At 37.0% G+C, this 21,361-nt stretch overlaps 1 protein-coding gene and 1 long non-coding RNA gene across 3 annotated transcripts in view; one reads left to right on the top strand and one right to left on the bottom strand.

The window, feature by feature from the left end:
- Positions 1–2,725: 2,725 nt before the first annotated feature.
- LOC127126600 (uncharacterized) lies at positions 2,726–4,198 on the bottom strand. 2 transcript variants are annotated; one of them, XR_007805028.1, is made up of 2 exons: positions 3,765–4,198; positions 2,726–3,085 (listed from the first exon to the last, which is right to left on the bottom strand). It is a non-coding gene; the product is annotated as an uncharacterized LOC127126600 (long non-coding RNA). The 2 variants fall into 2 exon arrangements; XR_007805027.1 differs by having other exon boundaries at positions 3,758–4,189.
- Positions 4,199–20,356: 16,158 nt separating this feature from the next.
- The window catches only part of LOC127126601 (probable polyribonucleotide nucleotidyltransferase 1, chloroplastic), a 36,890-nt gene continuing 35,885 nt past the window's right edge, over positions 20,357–21,361 (top strand). Inside the window, exon 1 of the mRNA XM_051055553.1 lies at positions 20,357–20,759. Coding sequence (XP_050911510.1) covers positions 20,469–20,759 — 291 coding nt within the window. The 5' untranslated portion in view covers positions 20,357–20,468. The remainder of the gene's footprint in view (positions 20,760–21,361) is intronic.

Consider the following 21,361-nt stretch of genomic DNA (forward strand, 5'->3'; position numbering starts at 1 on the left):
TTTGAAAAAAAAATCATTTTCCTCTTTCTTTCCAAACTGCCGCCTCCCCCCTATTTTATTGGTCTTTTCTTTTAATTTTCATTACCTATTATTTCATTTAATATTTGTATTAGGGTTTTTGGTGAATGGGCCTTTGGGCTAAGCTATGTTTTTATTCACCATTTCTTTATATAATCACACCCCATGTTCATATATGTACCCCTTGTGTGTTTTTATTTCTTTTATTAGTTTAATTAATTGATTAATTTTTAATTGATTAGTTGATTATAGTTTTAATAAATTAATTGTCTTTTATATGTTAAGTGGATCATTTTATTATTTGTTTAATCGGTCTCATTTTGATAAATCATTTACTTAGGTAATTTTTTTTTAACCCATGCTCATATTATCGTACATGTAAAGAATCGCACTTGACTTTTCGCACAAATTGAATTTCGCACCAAGTTTCCGTTTTTAAAATCAAGTAAAGGAATTTCACAAATTCTTTTTTTTACTGACACGAATCAAACCTCGATCATATCGAGTGACTTTTCTTAAACCAAACGCAATATTAAAACCTTTTTCTTAATAAATGTGAAAGAAGAGGACTGTTGGAGTCTAGCATTCCGATGTAACGCTCAAATGATTGATCCTGAATCACACGTTTTGGGTCAGTCATTCATTCTTTCTTTCGCTCTTAAAACACTTAATAAACTTGGACTAAAAAGGATCGTTGGGATCTGGCATTCCGATGTAACCCTTGAATAATTGATTTCGAGACACATGTCTTGTTCTTATCAAGTGTTCATAGTCCATCAAACAATTTCCTTAAATAATTCGAATGAAAAAGGACCATTGGAATCTAGCATTCCGGTAGAACCTCTAATAATTGATCATGAGACTTATGTCTTGTTCTCATCAAACATTCATCATTCACGTAAAAATACATTCAACCAATCAAACTCTTTTCTCACCGCCGAGCGATTAATCTTTAAAACCTTTTTCAAAATAAAGTATATTTTGTCTCGAGATAATGCAAATTGATGCTTCTTCCACAACCGTTGAGTTGAGATAAGTGGCATTTTCTCGTGAATGTTAATATATCGAAATCCATTCAATGTGATGCAAATGTCAGATCCTCGCCTGTTTTGGATAAAAAACAATGTTTTTTGTCGATTACGACAAAATAGCTTTCGCTAAAATCGACCAACAAACAATTTTTTTTACCTAGAACCACGTATGCCTTAAGTTTCTATTGCACCCGGAGATACATAGGAGCAAGACCCGTAATTTTGTCAGGCATATTAATAAAAAAAACTTTTTGCGATCCGTTTCTTTTTTTCCCTTTACACTTTTAATTTATTAAAAAAAACGACTAATATAAGCTAATATTCAAATCGCAAATTTAACTAAAAGGTTCTTGTTGAGTACAACGGACGTGAGGGGTGATGTCATACCCCAAAATTTTCCCTCACATTTTCATTTTCATTTTCATCTAACATTGTGGTTTAAGATTCATTTCATTCATGAACATCCATATCATATAGTGTACTAATCTCATCATAGATTCAAAGGTTTGAGGGTGATTTTGCTTAACAAGGATCTACAGTTTGTTTGAAAATCAAGCCCTATGAGTTGTGATGCTACAATCATTGTGGAGAGCTCATCATGGTGATCAAAGGTGCAAAATCCTAATCATGGATAATGGGTGCTTGAGTGCCATGTTGGTTGATTTTTGGAATTGGAGTTCAGTCCATGCTAAACCCTAATTATAGCTATCTTTTCTTGTGGGTACACCTAACCTTGATTTCATTTGGTGAATTACCACTCATTTGTGCATGATTCACTAGCTTGTTCAAGCTCCACTTAAGGCCTTTTGTCATTGGTTCATATGGAGGATTCATTGGTTGGGTTGAATTCATTTCAAGTCATCACATGTTCATCTATTGCTTGATGATATCTTTTGACCCCAAGCATATTCTCATGGAATCCCCAAGTCTCACTTGGTACATTCATAGCATTTCATCTGATCATTTCACCTAGTCATTATCATTCTTGTTTGGTTCACTCATGATTGTCCCTATGGTCATTGATCCTTCATTCAAGTTTAATTCCACAATTATCCATTGGTCTTTGGTTATTCAAGTTTAGTTCACTACACCTTCAATGTCTCAGTTATTTTGCCTATTGGTCTTTGTTCATGCAAGTGTGCTTCATTGCTTTCATTGTCTTGGATGTTTTTCCTATTGGTCTTTAATCCATTCAAATATCAAATTCCATTCATAATTTGTTCATTTTATTACAAAACTGTCCATGTCCATACAAGAATCACCTTTTGGCCAAAATTTGTTACAATTGACTTTTGGCCAATGGTTGACTTTTTGGTCAACTAGTTGACCAAAGTCAATTGACCCTCCCTTGACCCCATAAGACATGTTTCTACCCCTCTTGCCATGTTTCATTACCAAATGCATGTTTCTTTTGATTTCTTCGTAACTTAGAGACTTGGTCTATGTCTAGGTTAGACCAACAAATGGACCACCATTTGGACCAAGAAACCAGGTCCATGACTAAGTCACATACCAGGTCCATGACCTAGTTAGACCACCAAACCAACCAGCAAATGGACCACATGAACCTACATAAGCATTTTTCCATTTTACCATTTTTAATCATTCAATTTCCAAATTCATCAAGCCAAATACAAATGCATTAAATCATATTATATTCAACCATTAAACTATCATTCCAATTTCAAAACATAAGCCAATTTCAAATTGTAACACAACCATACATTTGATTCAATCTCCATATTCTAACATTCAATTTCATACATTTAACCATGAATAACCATACATACATTCAAATTTCATTCCAATTATAACCCTACATTACAACATTTCAAATTACAACAAAATTGCCACAAGTCCCTAGTTCAATTCCAAGTTACAAAAATTACAACATAGTCCAAGCATCCAACATGCACTTCATAGCCAATCCAAGTCCAAGACTCCATTGCAATAAGTCCCTAAGCAAGCTCAACAATTCCACGTGGCCAATGACAGTCCTTGAATCCAAAGCCCAACAAGCCAAACTTACATACTTCCTGCACAAAATCACAAAGAACCAATGAAACCACAAGCAACAGAACCATGCATCACATCATTTTCAGAACACAGTAAACATACTATTTTCAACTAAATTCGAAATCCCCAATTAACCTGCAAGCAAAAACAAAATTACTTCATATCAGCTTAAACTAATATAACTTTTCAACACCTCTAACTTCCCTCTCCAACTAACCTAACAGAAAATAACTGAATTCACAAACTCTAACCGTTTTTCCAAATGCCAACCACTTCTAACAACCCACAATAAACTCTAGCAGAATTGAGAGGAGAAGGTAACAGAAATCTACAAAATCGAAGGCTATAAAAAGATGACATCACTGCAACTTCAACTCTTATTTTTTCACCAATTTCAGAAAATTCTCTCAGATTTCATCACCTTCATCGAGCTCTTCACTTTTCACAATTTCACAACCTAACTTCTCATAATCTCAAAAAACAATCATCTTCCTCATACATTCATCATAGAGCCATCCTCTTCCACTCTTCATAATTCACTCTCCTTCAACCTCACGAACCAGCAAACTTCAGAACCACAACAACACGCACGCATACAAGACACACATGGAACAACAACGCATACACATAACATAATAAGAAAAATAAAACAAAGAAGAATGAACAGAGAGAATGCAAAGAAGAGTTTCAACATTTTACATGACATCGGCGTCTTCTCCGGTAAGTCTTCACTTCCATCTTCATCCTTTTGCCTCAAAGGAGTTACCATCATGTAGATTTCAATTAGGGGAATCAAAGGCCCAAGGTGGAGTGGCTTGATTCCCCTCAGTCTCGACTTACTTTCGAATCTAGACCTAGGGTTCTTCATTAATTTGGTTCTATTTGAGCATATCAATAAGAATCAAGAAATTTCATTAGCATATTTGGATTCAACGCTTGAAACTGAGTTGAGTGATGTTCTTAATTGGTGTTTTGAGGTGTCTCCGCCACCGGAGAGGGCCTCCGACATGACGAAGGGAAAACTAGAAACTAAACTGAGAGAGAGGACGCGTTCGTTGGTGGCTCTAAGTTTTCATTAACATGTGTATCGTATGTGTTTTGTTAATTCAATTCATTAATGTCCATTTTGCATTGCTGACTCATGTCCAACGCATTTGCCTTATCCATATTACACATGTTCGATTTCGTGTGGGCTTAACTGCTTGGGCTTAGGCCATTTATGCTGATGTTACCATGTTTTTACTTACGCGCCTCCGGCTGATGGTTATAATTGAGTTCGGTTTCACTTTGGGCCAGCCATGCACACTTTTGTTTGCACCACTGTTTTCACTAATTAAACCCCCTATGTTTGCAATGTTTTACACTTGTTTTTTTTTGCTAATTGATTTGTTATAATTTTTTTGATAATTGTTCATGTTGACATAAGATTAAATGATAGTTTTAATTATGATTTTAACATGATTAATTGATTAGGTTAGAATTAATTGAATGATTAATTTTTTATTAATTGTGATTTAACATAGTTTTTTAATTTAGTTTTAGATTGTTAATTGCATGATGCTTGTTGATTCCATGATGTGATTTGAGTTGATTCTTTCATGATTGAATGTTAGTCCTATTTGGTTAGGATTTTAATTAGTGGATTTAATCTTGGTCATGAATTGTTAAGTTTAAATCCATATTTTTAATCATTTGCTTTTGATATAATTTTGGTGTTGATTTTCTTGATTCGATTACACTTTAAACATGACATGTTCCCTTAGGCTTAGATATTTATGATTTAACCCCTAGGGTTTAGAATATCTTGATATGCATGTTTCCCTATTTTAGGACTTGTAAAAATCATCTGGTGCAAGTTGATTGATTAACCCTTTAGGTATGTTGTGTACATAATTCAATTATTTTTTCCATTCCCATTGGTCATGTTGATCAAAGTTTACTTTGATAAACCAAATTCTTTTCATTGTACTCAATTCCCCAAGCTTGTTCAAGTGATCAAAAGACCCTTAATCACTTGATAGGACAAGTCTCTTGTGTTCAAGTTTTACTGGACCTCAGGAGCTCAAGACCTCAAGATTCAAGATAAAGAGTTCAAGGCTTCAAGTCAGTACAAGGTCTTCACATCGAAGACATAGTAGACTTCTATTTAAGCACAATAAAAGTGTACCAACACTTGTCAATCATGATTCAAGTTGTGTGCCATGAGACTTAAGCAATGGAGGATGATGAGAGGGATTTTTCCTACCCTTGTCTAGAGTATCTTTAAGTACGGGGCGTAGGCCTAACTACTCAAAGTATTCGCCTTCATTTATAGACTTTAATATAAATCGAATAAAATGATTGTCAAGTCTCTTCTTCACTAACAATATTGCATCAGCAGGATCAACAAACAAAGTTTCTTCTTCAACATACTTAACAGTTTGTTCGCATATGGTTTTCGTGCGAACAATCTCTAGCCTCCTATTGAGGTTTACTCGCAGGATCGACTACAAAATCCTAGACTAAGTGTTAAGTATATAGGGTGTTTTTTTGAAATGTTTGGGTTAAGAAATGATAGGTAAAAAATGCTTGTAAAAGGTGCAGTAAAAATAGATGAACAAAAGGCAAGATAAAATCGTAAATGGCAAAGCAGATAAAAAGACTTGGTAATTTAAATTGCTTGAAGGTAAATGTGGAAGCAAGTATACATTTTACAGGAATAAACTCTTTTCTTTAGACGCTTGATACTTTGAGTGTTTTCCCTTTGTAATGTTACAAATGTCTCCCTTGACTAGAAATCAAATCTACTTAAATAATAATAAAAAATAACTATTACATGGTTGTTGGCCATTTACAATGTGCCACGCGTCCGAAATTGCAACCCTACGTCTTTTGCAACTTTCCTCGTGTTCTACTCAACTGATTATATCATTTTTGCTTGTTTGACTTCGACTTCGACAAGCTCACCCCCGTCGACCTCCTTTCGACTTGGCATATGTCCTTCTTGACTGTCGAAACACTTCGATCATGTTCACCCCTCTCAATATTTTGCCTTATGATTATGTACCTCTTACTTCAATTTTCCTCTTTGGTATAGTCGAAATTTGCTGGCTAACAAACCCCTCATCCCCCTAAAAGGCAAGTTTCGATTGAGAAACGTTTCGACCGAGAAACTTGGCGTTTTGACTTTCCCAATTTCAATGGGTGTCTAATCGTTGATGATGTCATGCACAATGATACCTTTTTGCGCCATGATTTCCAAGGGGAAATGCCATCATTTTCAGCTACTTCATAGGCTGTGGGTTTTTAACTACCTTTACTAACTTTTCCACTACTACTGTATTAGACAGTTGTCGCCAATCGACTGACTTTTGGTTGCCATTTTGTTTGCTTATAAATATCACTCTTCCATATTTTCTGGTTTTCTTTCTTCTTCTTCATTTGCGCATTTTTCTTGCATCTTTCAGAACAATATTACTTTCCTCATTTCCTTTATTTTCTTTGTTGTGATGGCCTCTTCTGCTAATGTTATGGATGCAGTTATCTTTAACACTGGTAACAACCCCATTGCTTTCAACCTAACTAAAGAAGAAAGTCTAATACCCATTCCTCAACCAACATCCACTGACGAGGCTATAGTAAATATTTGGCAACGTCAAATGCTCATTTCCTTTGTTGTCGATGATAAACTAATCGCTTTCCACATACCATATCCGGATACAAAAACGCAACCAAGAAACGTTCAATCCCACTTCCCTAGTTTTACTCTTGTTGTTCCATCGACCTTTGAGAAGAATGGTTCCATCAACCTGAAGTTCATGGACCTAAAGGCCATGGTTTTTAGGTTGATTCCCACTCCTGGTAACAAAGAGTATATGACATGGCTCAACAAAGTCCAAAATAAATATCAGGAACAATGGAAAGAGGCTGGCATCTTCGACGCCATCTAAATCTCGAGGAACGCCCATCGAATTAACCCATGTATGATGCTTGCTTCGATGTACTTTTGGGAAGGTTCTACTAACACCTTCCAACTTCCTTGTGGTATGTTAACGCTTACCTTTTTCGATTTGGCAACCATCATTGGTCTCTCACCTCTAAGCGAAACCTTCCACCCAACTCTTCCGACGGAAAACAATTTTACCTTCAATCATGTAAGTTTTCAGAATTACATTGAAGATCATTATGATCAAGACTTCATTGAAGTGTCCGAAGAGGAATACATTGCTTTTCTAACTCTTTGGCTTTCATATTATGTGTTTTATCCTGGCTCTCTGTAGATAGCTAAGAGCTATATAAGCATGGCGATCCAAATCCATGAAGGTCGACAGGTTTCTTTGGGTAAGCTCCTGCTAGCATCTCTTTACCATTCTCTAGGGCTCACGACACTAAAACTAAAACTTCTCCACTATACTTCTAAGACGTTAAATCTGTCTGGCCCCATGTGGTTACTACAACACTAGTTAAATGCCACCTTCGAATATCAATTGGGTTATCTTGTGTCAGAGCGTATGATGTTTTGAACCAGAATCAACCTATAGAAGGCTTGCCTTGATGACCTGTCAGGAGACCCCCAACAAACATCTTTTCATGAAGTACATCAATATGTTCATTGAAGTCACCTCTTTCGTTCCAGGAATGGCCCCTTTTGTGGATCAAAACTTTGGTCCAACATGGTTTAAAAACTCTTTTCCTGGTGATTCTCCATACGTTGAAGTGTTGTGTGAAGGGCATTTTGACTCTCACGATGTTGTCCTTCAGGATAGAGGCTGGGTCGAAGGGGTATGGGTTTATGAACTATCAGCCTAACTTGGTGGCTCGATAATTTGGCATGAGCCAGATGCTGCCAAAATCTTTGGTGTCTCATCCAACTGATATTGTGTGGGCTGGTTGACAATTGAACTTTTAAGGTCACAAAGTTTGCCTCAAATTTCACAAATCGACTCAGGGTCTTGAGTTACCCGTTTTCAAATTTCAACAATCCTTCATAACCATCAAAGACTTCGACAAGTTGTGGTCTGAATACCAACGTCATTACTTCCTTAGTGCACTATTTCTCCAAAACTTGATTGATGCTTTTTCTAACATTGCTGGCGAAACACTGGCTTCACAGCCGCATACTGACGCTCACGTCGAGAAAATGCAAACTATTGATGTCGATGAGGCCGAACCAAATAAGATAACTATTACTCCCTTTCCTTTCCTTTCTTTAGGAAGCAAAAAGAAACCATTAACCTTCTCTATATTTGTTTTATAAAGTCGAAAGCGGGCTTTAGTTGATGCGCCAACCCCAAACGAACTTCCTAAAAAACAAAAAGCATTTGCAACTCTGAAACCGCAGGTATTTCACGTCTTAGTGTTTCATGATGTTTTAATTCAGTAAACCTCTTACATTTCTCATGACTTAGGTTCTTGAAGAAGTGCCTTCTGTCAAAAGTGAGGATTCTGATGGCAGCACCCATTCTCGTATTTTTCCTACTATAAAGGCGTCACCATCTACTCCATCCACTACGGCAAGAAAGAAAAAGAAAATTCCAGCCAAAAAACCTTCTTCGAGAAGTGTTTCTTCGACTGCAAAGACTTATGTCCCTAACAATCTTATTGAAATATTTGCACCCATTGGTCAAGAAGAAACTACTCAAACTTCCCCACAACATGTAACTCCCAAGGTAGTTGAACATTCTTGTTTCGTAACCTCGTAAATTATTCTTTGACATTAATCCTAACTTCTTTTTGTAGGGAAACAAGGTTGATTCGACTCTTGCTAAGGCTAAAAGAAATACAAGGGACAAAAGTCATCCAACTGAAATTGCCACCCTTTTGAGTCCCCCCAAAATTGTTGAGTTTCAGGGCACGTCGATTGAAGACAACAAAAATCCCGACACACATCAAATTCAGGGTCCTTCGACCGTTGCCGGCGAAGGTAATACATCCGCTACTGGTGGCGAAACCCTTTCGATTGCTACCAACAATCTGATTCGCAAAGGAACATCCAATATGAGTCTTACTCCAGAGGAGATTCTATCTATGAAGCAGCAGAATCCGACAGAGACTTTGAGAAAGTTGCATACACTTCACCAAGCATCGACTGAGGTTCATCCATCTGGCTCGATTGCCATGCCTATTCCAAAAATGGATGTTTTCTTCACTCTCAAACTCCAACAGTTGAAAACCCATTTGTTTGAGCGTGAGGTTTTGGCCATCATCGAAGAAGAAGAGGCCTTATGGGTCGACATCCTTAAGTTGCTTGACGAGCTTTCTCGACATAAGTTTCCTGCTCATATGGCAAAATAACTGATTGAATTTAAAGCTTTCTTCACGCAACTTGTCAAAGACCTCCCTCTTCTTCGACACTCCGACTTTCAAATTAAGACGAAGAGCAATGAGATGAGACGAGAGTGAGACTTTAGTGAAGTTTTTTAGAGGAAGCTCAATGATTTTGAGGCCAATAAGCAAGAACGTCTCAACAAGCAGCAAGCCTTCGACTAGAAAATCTCAAACTATCAAGCTCAAATAGCTGAACCTACCAAGAAGATTGCTGAAGTCGAGGAACAAAAGGCTTCCATGGACTCGACTGAACCTCTTCCGGCTCAAGGCGTTGTCGACCAAGAGATTCTCAAGGGCATTACACATGGTGAGAAGGACCTTGAAATTAAAGAAAAGATTAGCCAACTGCAGGAGAAAAGGAACCTCCTCGACAACAGGATTGGTCATGAGAAGACCCTTTTTAAAGATTTTAAGTCTAGGTTTCCTGGCTGATGTAATTCTTTGTCGAGACAATGTAACTCCGATTGGAGATTTTGTATGCCATCTTGGCCTTTTCCATTTTGGCTTTGATAATTAATGATAAGTTTTATTACCTTTTGATTTGAATCTCTTGGAGCATAAATTTATATTTTTAAAAATATTTCTCATTTACCCTTAAGATTCATCGATCAATACCCAACTCTTTGAGTAATCACATTATATCTCTTAGAGTCAGCTTTCTAATGCTTTAAACTGCAACCCAAAATGATTCACGAGTTGAAAGTTATGATTAAAACCGTGCACGAAGGCGTTACTAAAAAGTTGTTGTTTTCTAAAATTTCCAACACAATTTACATCGTCTTCAACCCCAAAAACATCCATGAAATAATCACCAAAATTATTTTATCCCTAAAACAAAATTATAGTCCTCCATTTCAGATATCCAAAGCTTTAAATGGCACTCGATTTGGACTCATGGATCAAAAGTTATGGCCAAAACGATTTCGACCGAAAAACATAAAAAAAGCTCCCGTGCTGAGCGCGATTGTGGCGGACAAAATGTCGATTTTTTTGCGTTTTTCATCGTTGGAGGTCTTCCGGACCTCCGATTTCGATTCCATAAAAAGCCAAACGCTCATAAAATTACAACCCATACAATACTCTAATTATCTAAAGTTAACTTATAGTTTTAACACAATTAAATTATTTTATGACAATTTTAAGATTATGCCTAAAACCTTCAAAACTGCAACAATGATGGATATATGCTCAATCATAAAAATAGAAAAATACACGCACATAAGGGACACAAAATTCATCATATAATCATCATATAACAACCATCATAGCATTTAAATTCAAAATTATGAATCAAAACACCAAACCCTAAGGAGGTTAAAGGTTCCTCCATTCTACCATTCTACCATACTCATTACTATTGGAACAAGTTCTCACCCTTACTTGAATTCCTTGCAAAAATTCTGAATTGAAACTTTCACTCTCTTTCCTTGTTTACTTTTCCTCTTGCTTCTTGAAATTCTAGTTAACAGACTTTCGATGTCACATTGGATGTTATGACATCCAATTTTGCGCAGACAAGAATGATGCAGAACGTAAATGTAAAGGACAGTAAATAACACAATAAATTGTTTACCCAGTTCGGTGACAAACACACCTACGTCTGGGGGCTACCAAGCCAGGGAGGAAATCCACTATTAGCAGTATTAATTCAGGCTTTAAACCAACTGTTTAATCCTATCACTTAATACCTACCCAATGCAATTTCAATCTAAAACTAAGACCAGAGTTCCTACTCACTCCCCCCTCAATCACCACAGTGATTACAACCTTTAATTAGTTTAAAGTTAATTGCGAAGACACACTTCAAACAACTCTTGATTGTGCTTAACAGCTTTAATCAAGAAACACAACACTCACGCTTAAAAGCTTAGAGTGACACAACAATTACAACTCAATGAACACCCTAGTCCAATGCAATCATCTAGGTGATAATTGCTTGGCTCACAAGTTAAACCTAATACAAGACACAAATAAAAATACAGCAGTGAAGTATGATGGTACAATAAATGCTTCACGCTTAAAACCCCTGAGTTGTTGAAAGTAGGATTGCCATCATTTTATATTACAGCACTTGGGCCTTGTACTTGTATTTCCTAAAAATAAGGTTAAGCAAGTTAACCTAATTTCCACATATTAGGGTGCTAACAAATAGGCTATTTGTTAGGTCCATTAATTGTAGCTCAGTTCTTAGTTTCCTGGATTTTAGCTCAGCTATTAGATTCCTGAAACATAGCCTGAGAAAAATACTGAAACAGAAAAACTAACCATCATACACTTTAGCATATGCTGTCAGGAATGAATGTCATAACATTCAGTTTGACGTCCATAACATAGGCCATATGCTAGGTCTGTTATTCACCTGAAAAACAGACTGTACTAAATGTTAAACTGTAACAGAAAGACCAGCCAGTCTATAATTCAGTATCAGTTATCATAGATAAATGTCATAACATTCAGTTTGACATTTAGACAATAGGCCCTATGCCAAGTCTGTTATTCACCTGATAAACAGACTGAAATACATATTGAACTGTAGCAGAAAAACCAATTATTCTATAGTTCAGTATCTGCTGTCATGGATGAATGTCATAACATCCAGTTTGACATTCAGTAAATCCTGTATTAGCTAAACCTGCAGCATACTACTCAAGCATGTCATGACATCAGTCAAGACATCAGAGTACAATTAGTGTTTTAACATAAAATGCAGTCAATCAAACATCTACAAACTCCCCCCTTTGGCAAATATTTGGCTAAAACAACTTGGCATCACAACAGAGTTCACAGCAGCGGAAAACACACATCCAAGCAGAGAATTAACATAGCTAATACACTCAGAACAACAACACACTCAGCACACATAAAAGTTAAATAAAAACTTCAAACAGCAGCACACATGTAGATAGCAAACAACAACACACTCACACTCATCACACATAGAAGTTGAACATCAAGCTGCAGCACAACCTCTGGATCTGTTCAAGCAAATAACTAATCTGTTGTCCTGGGGTACAGGTGTTACTCCCCCTTTTTGTCAAAAATGTTGCCAAAGCAACACTTAAAATTACAGACCAAAACAAAGTAAAATTACACACAATTTCAGCACCACAATCTTGATTTTACTTCAAGTTTCAATCAAGAATACCCCCTCTTGATCTTGCTTTACAACTTTGATCAAGACAACACCCACTTGATCTTGCTTCACAGCTTTGATTAAGTAGACACACACTCTTGCTTCACAACAGGTACAACCATATCAGATGCCATGACCTTGTGTATGACATCTTGAACCACTCCTGCATGACCATGTTCTTGAACTCCAGCAGGTACATAGGCTGTCTCATGTTAGGATATCCCCTTAACATCTTGTTAACACACTTGTTGCAAGTGACATAGCTATGATCTGTTGACCAATCAGAGCACACTTTCAATTGTTTAATAGTTTGAAATATTAAACAATACATTCCTAGCATCCTTAGTTGCTATAATTCCTCAGAAAGGCATATTCCCAATTTGCCCCTTAAATTTTCAAACTGAGTAGCATCCAAAGCCTTTGTGAATATGTCAGCAAGTTGTAGTTCAGTAGCTACATGTTCCAAGGTAATCACTTTGTCTTCCACCAGATCTCTGATGTAGTGATGTCTAATGTCAATATGTTTGGTCCTGCTGTGTTGGATGGGATTCTTTGAAATATTGATGGCACTGAGATTGTCACAGAACAATGTCATGACATTTTGTGAGACATTATACTCAGTCAGCATCTGTTTCATCCATACCAGTTGGGAACAACTGCTTCCAGCTGCTGTGTACTCAGCCTCTGTAGTGGACAATGATACACAGTTCTGTTTTTTGCTGAACCACGATATGAGATTGTTTCCCCAAAAGAAACATCCTCCTGATGTGCTTTTTCTATCATCAGCACTCCCAGCCCAATCAGCATCACAATACCCAGATAAGACAGGCTCAGAGCCATGAGAGTATAGCATACCATAGTCACAAGTCCCATTGATATACTTGAGAATTCTCTTGACTTGATTTAAGTGAATCACTTTGGGTTCTGCTTGATATCTAGCACACACACCAACTGCATAGGCAATATCAGGTTTACTGGCAGTTAGATATAGTAGACTGCCTATCATGCTTCTATACAAGCATTGGTCAACACTAGAACCTCCTTCATCTTTAGTTAATTTTAAATGAGTAGGTGCAGGAGTTCTTTTATGACTAGCATTATCCATACCAAACTTCTTAACTATGTTCTTGGCATATTTGCTTTGGGAGAGAAACATAGAATCTTCCATTTGGTTAACTTGCAGTCCAAGAAAATAAGTCAATTCCCCAACCAAACTCATTTCAAATTCAGATTGCATCTGGTTAACAAAATGTTTCACCATTTTATCTGACATTCCACCAAAGACAATATCATCCACATAAATTTGGGCAATCATGATTTTTCCATCTTCATCCTTCACAAACAAGGTCTTATCTATCCCTCCTTTTTTGTACCCATTAGAGGTCAGAAATTCATGCAACCTTTCATACCAAGCTCTAGGAGCTTGCTCAATCCATACAAAGCTTTCCTCAACTTGTACACATGTTTTGGTAGGTTAGGATCACAGAACCCTTTAGGTTGTTCCACATAGACTTCTTCATTCAAGTAGCCATTTAAAAAGACACTTTTCACATCCATTTGGAACAATTTGAACTTCAGAATGCAGGCAACACCTAACATCAATCTTATTGATTCAAGCCTTACAACTGGTGCAAAAGTCTCATCAAAATCAACCCCTTCAACTTGAGTATATCCTTGTGCTACTAGTCTTGCTTTATTTCTGGTGATTACTCCTTTCTCATTAGACTTGTTCTTGTAGATCCACTTGGTACCAATGATGTTAGTCCCTTCAGGTCGTGGAATTAACTCCCACACTTCATTCCTTTTAAACTGCTCTAGTTCATCTTACATGGCATTGATCCAATATTCATCAGTCAGGGCTTCTTTCACATTTTTTGGTTCAGCCTTGGATACAAAACAGGAATTTGAGCTATTTTCCCTTGATCTGGTAGTCACACCACTATTGGGATCCCCTATGATAAGATCCTTAGAGTGGTCTTTCTGAATTCTGATAGAAGGCACCTTGTTGGATACATCTACCTCAAATTCAGGAGGAGTATCTTGTACCTCTCCAGTCTTGACTGGTATGTCTGTTGAAGTCTCAAGGAATGTTCCAACATCCTCTATGGCATTGGATCCTTCATCTTTATCATCCACAATCACATTTATGGATTCCATCAGGACATTGGTTCTGGAGTTGAGAACTCTGTACGCTCTGCTGTTAGTAGAGTATCCCAGGAATATACCCTCATCACTTTTGGGGTCCATTTTCCTTTTCTGTTCACGATCTGTGAGAATATAACATTTGCTTCCAAAGATATGAAAGTACTTCACAATAGGTTTTCTACCTTTCCATATTTCATACAGAGTGGAAGAGGTTCCCTTTCTCAAGGTAACTCTATTATGAACATAGCAGGTTGTATTCATAGCTTCAGCCCAAAAGTGCATAGGAAGCTTCTTTGCATGAATCATAACTTTAGCAGATTCTTGAATAGTTCTGTTTTTCCTTTCAACTATTCCATTTTGCTGAGGAGTAATAGGTGAGGAAAACTCATGACTTATTCCTCCAGATGAGAAGAAATCATTAAACTTGGAATTTTTAAACTCCGTCCCATGGTTACTCCTTATTCTGATAACACACCTATCCTTTTCCCTTTGGAGTCTGATGCACAGATCTTTGAAGACATCAAATGCATCTGATTTTTCTCTGATGAATCTTATCCATGTGTATCTGGAATGATCATCAACAACCACATAAGCATATCTCTTCCCACCAAGACTTTCAACCTGCATAGGTCCCATTAAGTCCATGTGCAAAAGTTCTAGAGTTTTGGATGTTGTAGGATGTCCCAGCTTAGGATGTGACATCTTGGTTTGCTTACCAACCTGACATTCACCACAGACTCTTCCTTCATCAATAAGCAGCTTTGGGATTCCTCTCACTGCTTCCTTGGAGATGATCTTTTTCATTCCTCTTAAATGAAGATGTCCAAGTCGTCTATGCCACAACTTCACCTCATGTTCTTCCTTGGCTGAGGAGCAAATTGAGGAGTAGTTTGAGACTTTAGGTTCCCATAGATAGCAGTTATCTTTGGACCTGGATCCTCTCATAACTTCCTGATTATCTCCATTCATTACAACACATACTTCCTTAGTGAATTGAACATAGAACCCTTGATCACATAGCTGGCTTATGCTGATGAGATTAGCAATTAGTCCTTTTACTAACAACACATTATTCAGTTCTGGAACTCCAAGACTGTCCAACTTACCAACACCTTTGATTTTTCCTTTAGCTCCATCACCAAAGGTCACATAACTGGTAGTATGAGGTTGTATATCCACCAACAAGTTCTCCATACCAGTCATATGTCTTGAGCAACCACTATCAAAATACCAGTCTTCTTTGGTAGATGCCCTTAGAGCTGTGTGAGCTAATTTAGCAACCCATTGTTGTTTCTTGATGGGGGCATTATGCTTAATTGCCTTCTGCTTAGGTCTGACTTGAGGGGTCTGGTTAGGATAACCATGCAACCTGTAACAGAAGGGTTTTATGTGGCCAAATCTACCACAGTAGTGACATCTCCATCTTTGAAATTTCTTCTTCTGATGATTAATCCTCCTGCTTCCCTGATGTTGTGACATTGGTTGTGACTTCTGTTTGATTTTTTGAACTTCAGCCTTTGAGTGTTTGAGTTCAGCTGAGGATTTCTTAACAAAGCCTAAACCAGACATGGTTCCTGACTTCTGTCCCACCTTTAGAATCTCTTCCAAAGTGTCAGTTCCTTTATTAAGCATTCTGATGGATTTTGTCATTTGATCTAGCTTAGAGGTCAACAAGGTTATCTCACCATTTAGACCATCTATGACTATCAGATGCTTCTTTTTCTCATCCTCCAGCTCCTTAATGAGTTTCTTCTGCTTTTCTCCTTGTATACACACTTCTGCACTTTTGACACATAGCTCTTTATATGAAGCAGCAAGTTCATCAAAAGTAAGTTCATCTCCACTTGAGTCATCATCAGAGGCACAAACACTTGTTAGTGCAGTGACATGTTTAGCAGATTCTCCTTCTGATTCACTCTCAGAGTCTCCTTCAGACCAGGTGACAGATAGTCCCTTCTTTTGCATCTTGAGGTAAGTAGGACATTCAGCTCTAACGTGTCCAAAACCTTCACATCCATGACACTGGATTCCCTTGCCTTGGTTGAACTTTTCTTCAGATGTTGATCTTTTACTGATGTCAGACGAAATGTTCTTGACATTTGGTTTACCTTTTTTATCAATCTTCTTTATGAACTTGTTGAACTGTCTCCCAAGCATGGCTATGGCCTCTGATATGCTTTCATCACCTCCAGTACTTCCTTCTTCTGAATCCTCTTCAGTATTTGATACAAAAGCTATGCTTTTGTTTTTCTTTTCAACATTCTCACACAAGCCCATTTCAAACGTTTGTACGGAACCAATAAGCTCATCAACCTTCATATTGCAGATATCTTGAGCTTCTTCTATAGCAGTGACCTTCATGGCAAATCTCTTGGGCAATGACCTGAGAATCTTTCTTACAAGTTTTTCTTCAGACATTTTCTCCCCTAAGCCACCAGAAGTGTTGGCAATTTCAAGAATATTCATGTGGAAGTCATGAATAGTCTCATCCTCTTTCATCCTCAGATTTACAAACTTGGTAGTCAGCATCTGAAGTTTAGACATCCTCACCTTGGAGGTACCTTCATGAGTTGTTTTGAGAGTATACCAAACTTCTTTAGCCAGCTCACAGTGATGCACCAGTCTGAAGATGTTCTTATTTATCCCATTGAACAGTGCATTCAAGGCCTTAGAGTTTCCAAGGACTAATGCCTCTTGCTCCTTGTCCCACTCTTCTTCAGGAATTTGCATAATGATTCCATATTTACCTGTCTTCATTTGATGTTCCCATCCTTTATTGACAACTCTCCAGACTTTGTTATCCAGAGACCTCAAGAAGGTTATCATACGAGGTTTCCAGTCATCATAGTTAGAACCATCCAGCATGGGTGGCCTATTTGAGAATCCTACATCCTTGTCCATGGTACTAGAAAGTAACGTCCCTAGATCTCACCCATAAATTAACAGGCAGGGTGCCTGCTCTGATGCCAATTGAAATTCTAGTTAACAGACTTTCGATGTCACATTGGATGTTATGACATCCAATTCTACGCAGACAAGAATGATGCAAAACGTAAATGTAAAGGACAGTAAATAACACAACGAATTATTTACCCAGTTCGGTGACAAACACACCTACGTCTGGGGGCTACCAAGCCAGGGAGGAAATCCACTATTAGCAGTATTAATTCAAGCCTTAAACCAGCTGTTTAATCCTATCACTTAATACCTACCCAATGCAATTTCAATCTAAAACTAAGACCAGAGTTCCTACTCACTCCCCCTCAATTACCACAGTGATTACAACCTTTAATTAGTTTAAAGTTAATTGTGAAGACACACTTCAAACAACTCTTGATTGTGCTTAACAACTTTAATCAAGAAACACAACACTCACGCTTAAAAGCTTAGAGTGACACAACAATTACAACTCAATGAACACCCTAGTCCAATGCAATCATTTAGGTGATAATTGCTTGGCTCACAAGTTAAACCTAATACAAGACACAAATAAAAATACAGCAGTGAAGTATGATGGTACAATGAATGCTTCACGCTTAAAACCCCTGAGTTGCTGAAAGTAGGATTGCCATCATTTTATATTGCAACACTTGGGCCTTGTACTTGTATTTCCTAAAAATAAGGTTAAGCAAGTTAACCTAATTTCCACATATTAGGGTGCTAACAAATAGGCTATTTGTTAGGTCCATTAATTGTAGCTCAGTTGTTAGTTTCCTGGATTTTAGCTCAGCTGTTAGATTCCTGAAACATAGCCTGAGAAAAATACTGAAACAGAAAAACTAACCATCATACACTTTAGCACATGCTGTCAGGAATGAATGTCATAACATTCAGTTTGACGTTCAGAACATAGGCCATATGCTAGGTCTGTTATTCTCCTGAAAAACAGACTGTACTAAATGCTGAATTGTAACAGAAAGACCAACCAGTCTATAATTCAGTATCAGCTGTCAGAGATAAATGTCATAACATTCAGTTTGACATTTAGACAATAGGCCCTATGCCAGGTCTGTTATTCACCTGATAAACAGACTGAAATACATATTGAACTGTAGCAGAAAAACCAACTATTCTATAGTTCAATATCTGCTGTCATGGATGAATGTCATAACATCCAGTTTGACATTCAGTAAATCCTGTATTAGCTAAACCTGCAGCATACTACTCAAGCATGTCATGACATCAGTCAAGACATCAGAGTACAGTTAGTGTTTTAACACAAAATGCAGCCAATCAAATATCTACACTTCTTTGCTCCTTTTTCTCAAATGTCACGTACTGTGAAAATCTCCCTAAACCTAGGTTTCTCTTAACTTCTTATTTTTAGAGTAAACTTTTCCAAATCACCAACTTTACCCAAACTTAATTATTTCATACCCCTTCCTCCCACTAACTTTGTCAATTTCTCATATTTGTCCCAATTATTCTATCTTCACTAACTAATATAATAAAAATAAATAAAATATTATTTTTAATTATCAAAACAATTCTAAATTATTCTACTTATTTTTATCATCTCTCTATACCCTTAACTCAAGGATACATACCCTACTAACACCCAACCATCAAATAAATCATCAAAGATCATAATTCAAACAATTAAAATATAATAAAATATCTAATAAAAAAATGGGGTGTTACACCATCCACATTGATGCAAATCCAGCTCTGAGGTGGTGGATGCCATTTAATTTTCTTCACTTCCTGAGATTTCTTGAAAATGTTTAGATTAAGAGGTTCACTAACAAAGTACTCTTGCACCATATTGTTAATAAAGAGAGGTAAATTTCTAGGCATACCAAAGTTTTCATCAGACTTCCTCTTGTTTCTCCAATACCATAAAGTATAGGATATAGTTACCCATACAACTACCAAAATCATATAACCATCAATGTGAAAATAATTAGATAAGTTTCCAGAGATCAAATCCTTCAAATTAACCCCCAAAAATTCATCTATATGATGTTCACCAACTAGATACAACTAAACAACTCTAGCCATATAACAATCCTGCAAAACATGAATGATATCCTCTTATGCACCATCACAATTAACGCACCACATATCATAGATGGAGTGCTTATGCATATATGCATTTGTCAGCAATCTTTTACATTTAACCAACCAGATAAAAGTCTTAACTCGTTCGAGCACTTTCAGTCTCCAAATGGACTTTCAAACATTGTCATTGTCAACATCCCGAATCTCTGCACTGAAATTCCTATACGCACTAGATACTAAGAAAGCTCCATTGTGTGTTCCTTTCTATAAGCAAACATCTTCTATATGATTTATTATGGGCGGATGAATTATTGTTATCTCTTCAAATGTGTATGGTTTATTGTAAAATTGATTTATAAATGACTCATAATATAAGGTTTGTCACGAGGTTAATTCAAAGATTGAAATTCAGAATTATATTTTTCCCATGATAAGGAAAGACAAAAAAAAATGCAGGCAATGTTAATCCTTATATTGGAATTCATACTATTCTTTTTTTTATAGCAAAAATGGGATGCAAATGGTTTGGTAAATTTTAAAATCCAACCAATATTAAAGGTATTTTAGGATTATAGGATGTGTCGTGTAGTGAACAACACCCTGAACAAAAGGGGTGCATAGAAAAAGGTGTGCAAGTAGCAATTATAAGAAAAGCCCATTATACCCTCATAGTTTTGGCCCAAAACTCTGCGCGCGTCTGAGCCAAATTGCAGAAGCGGATAACGGTACTTCCCATTTCTTCCCTCTTGAGCTTCATTTCCACAACCACCACCACCACCACTCTCTCACCACCAAAATCATAAACCCTAACAGAGAATATGCTAGCATGTACTAACAGCATCTTCCATGGCCCTGCCACATTCCACCGCCAATCCCACCCTTCTAAATTCCTACTCTCCAAGCCTCTTCTCTTCCCTCGCCTCCCTCGCGTAGTCAATTTCGGGAAATTAAAGTTCAATTCTCACTTTTCCGGTAAAAATAGTTGCCGCCGTTTCAATGTTAAATCTTCCGTCAATTCATCATCAGAAGTTTTGGAGTCCATTGATGTTGGTGTCCCGCACAGTTCCCTGCAAAAGCATTCCTTGAAGATTCCCGTTGGTGATAGACATGTAAGTATTTTCTTCATTTTGAAGGGATACATTTGTTTTCAGCTTTGTTGCATGTGTTTTGATAAAATAAAGTAATGATAAGATATCAATTAGTTTTATTTAAATTTTATTAATGGTTGTTATTACAAAATATTATATGAAATGTTGTGATATTTATCACTTTAGCATCATGAGAACTTTCTATCTAATGGTTGTGCTGATAAAATTCACTATTTAGAAAAAGTTATTAGTGCCAAATGCATGACAATATTAACGCCTGGTTTGAACGAAATCTTACTCATGTTGTGATCATAAAATGTGTGTGATTTGTGATCATACAAATTATGATTTGACCTATCTTGTGCCAAGGAAGATTCTTTCTACGAATTATGATGGTCACAGATTTTAGAAGTATTCACGCTTCCTTCAGATAACTCTTATTTGAGAAATTAGCAAAGTACTTTGGGGTTGCCGGCTTGTATGTTAACCGGGACCACAGCCTTTTCAAACCGGTTGCAGTCCCACATTTACATGGGTCTGCAACACGTAAGTTACATTTTAACTTGACCGGCTTGCAGATCTATATACTTATGTTTAGCTCCAGTTGACGTTTCCCTCTATTT

The sequence above is a fragment of the Lathyrus oleraceus genome, chromosome 3 (genome assembly GCF_024323335.1).
Source record: "Lathyrus oleraceus cultivar Zhongwan6 chromosome 3, CAAS_Psat_ZW6_1.0, whole genome shotgun sequence".
Lineage (NCBI taxonomy): Eukaryota > Viridiplantae > Streptophyta > Magnoliopsida > Fabales > Fabaceae > Lathyrus > Lathyrus oleraceus.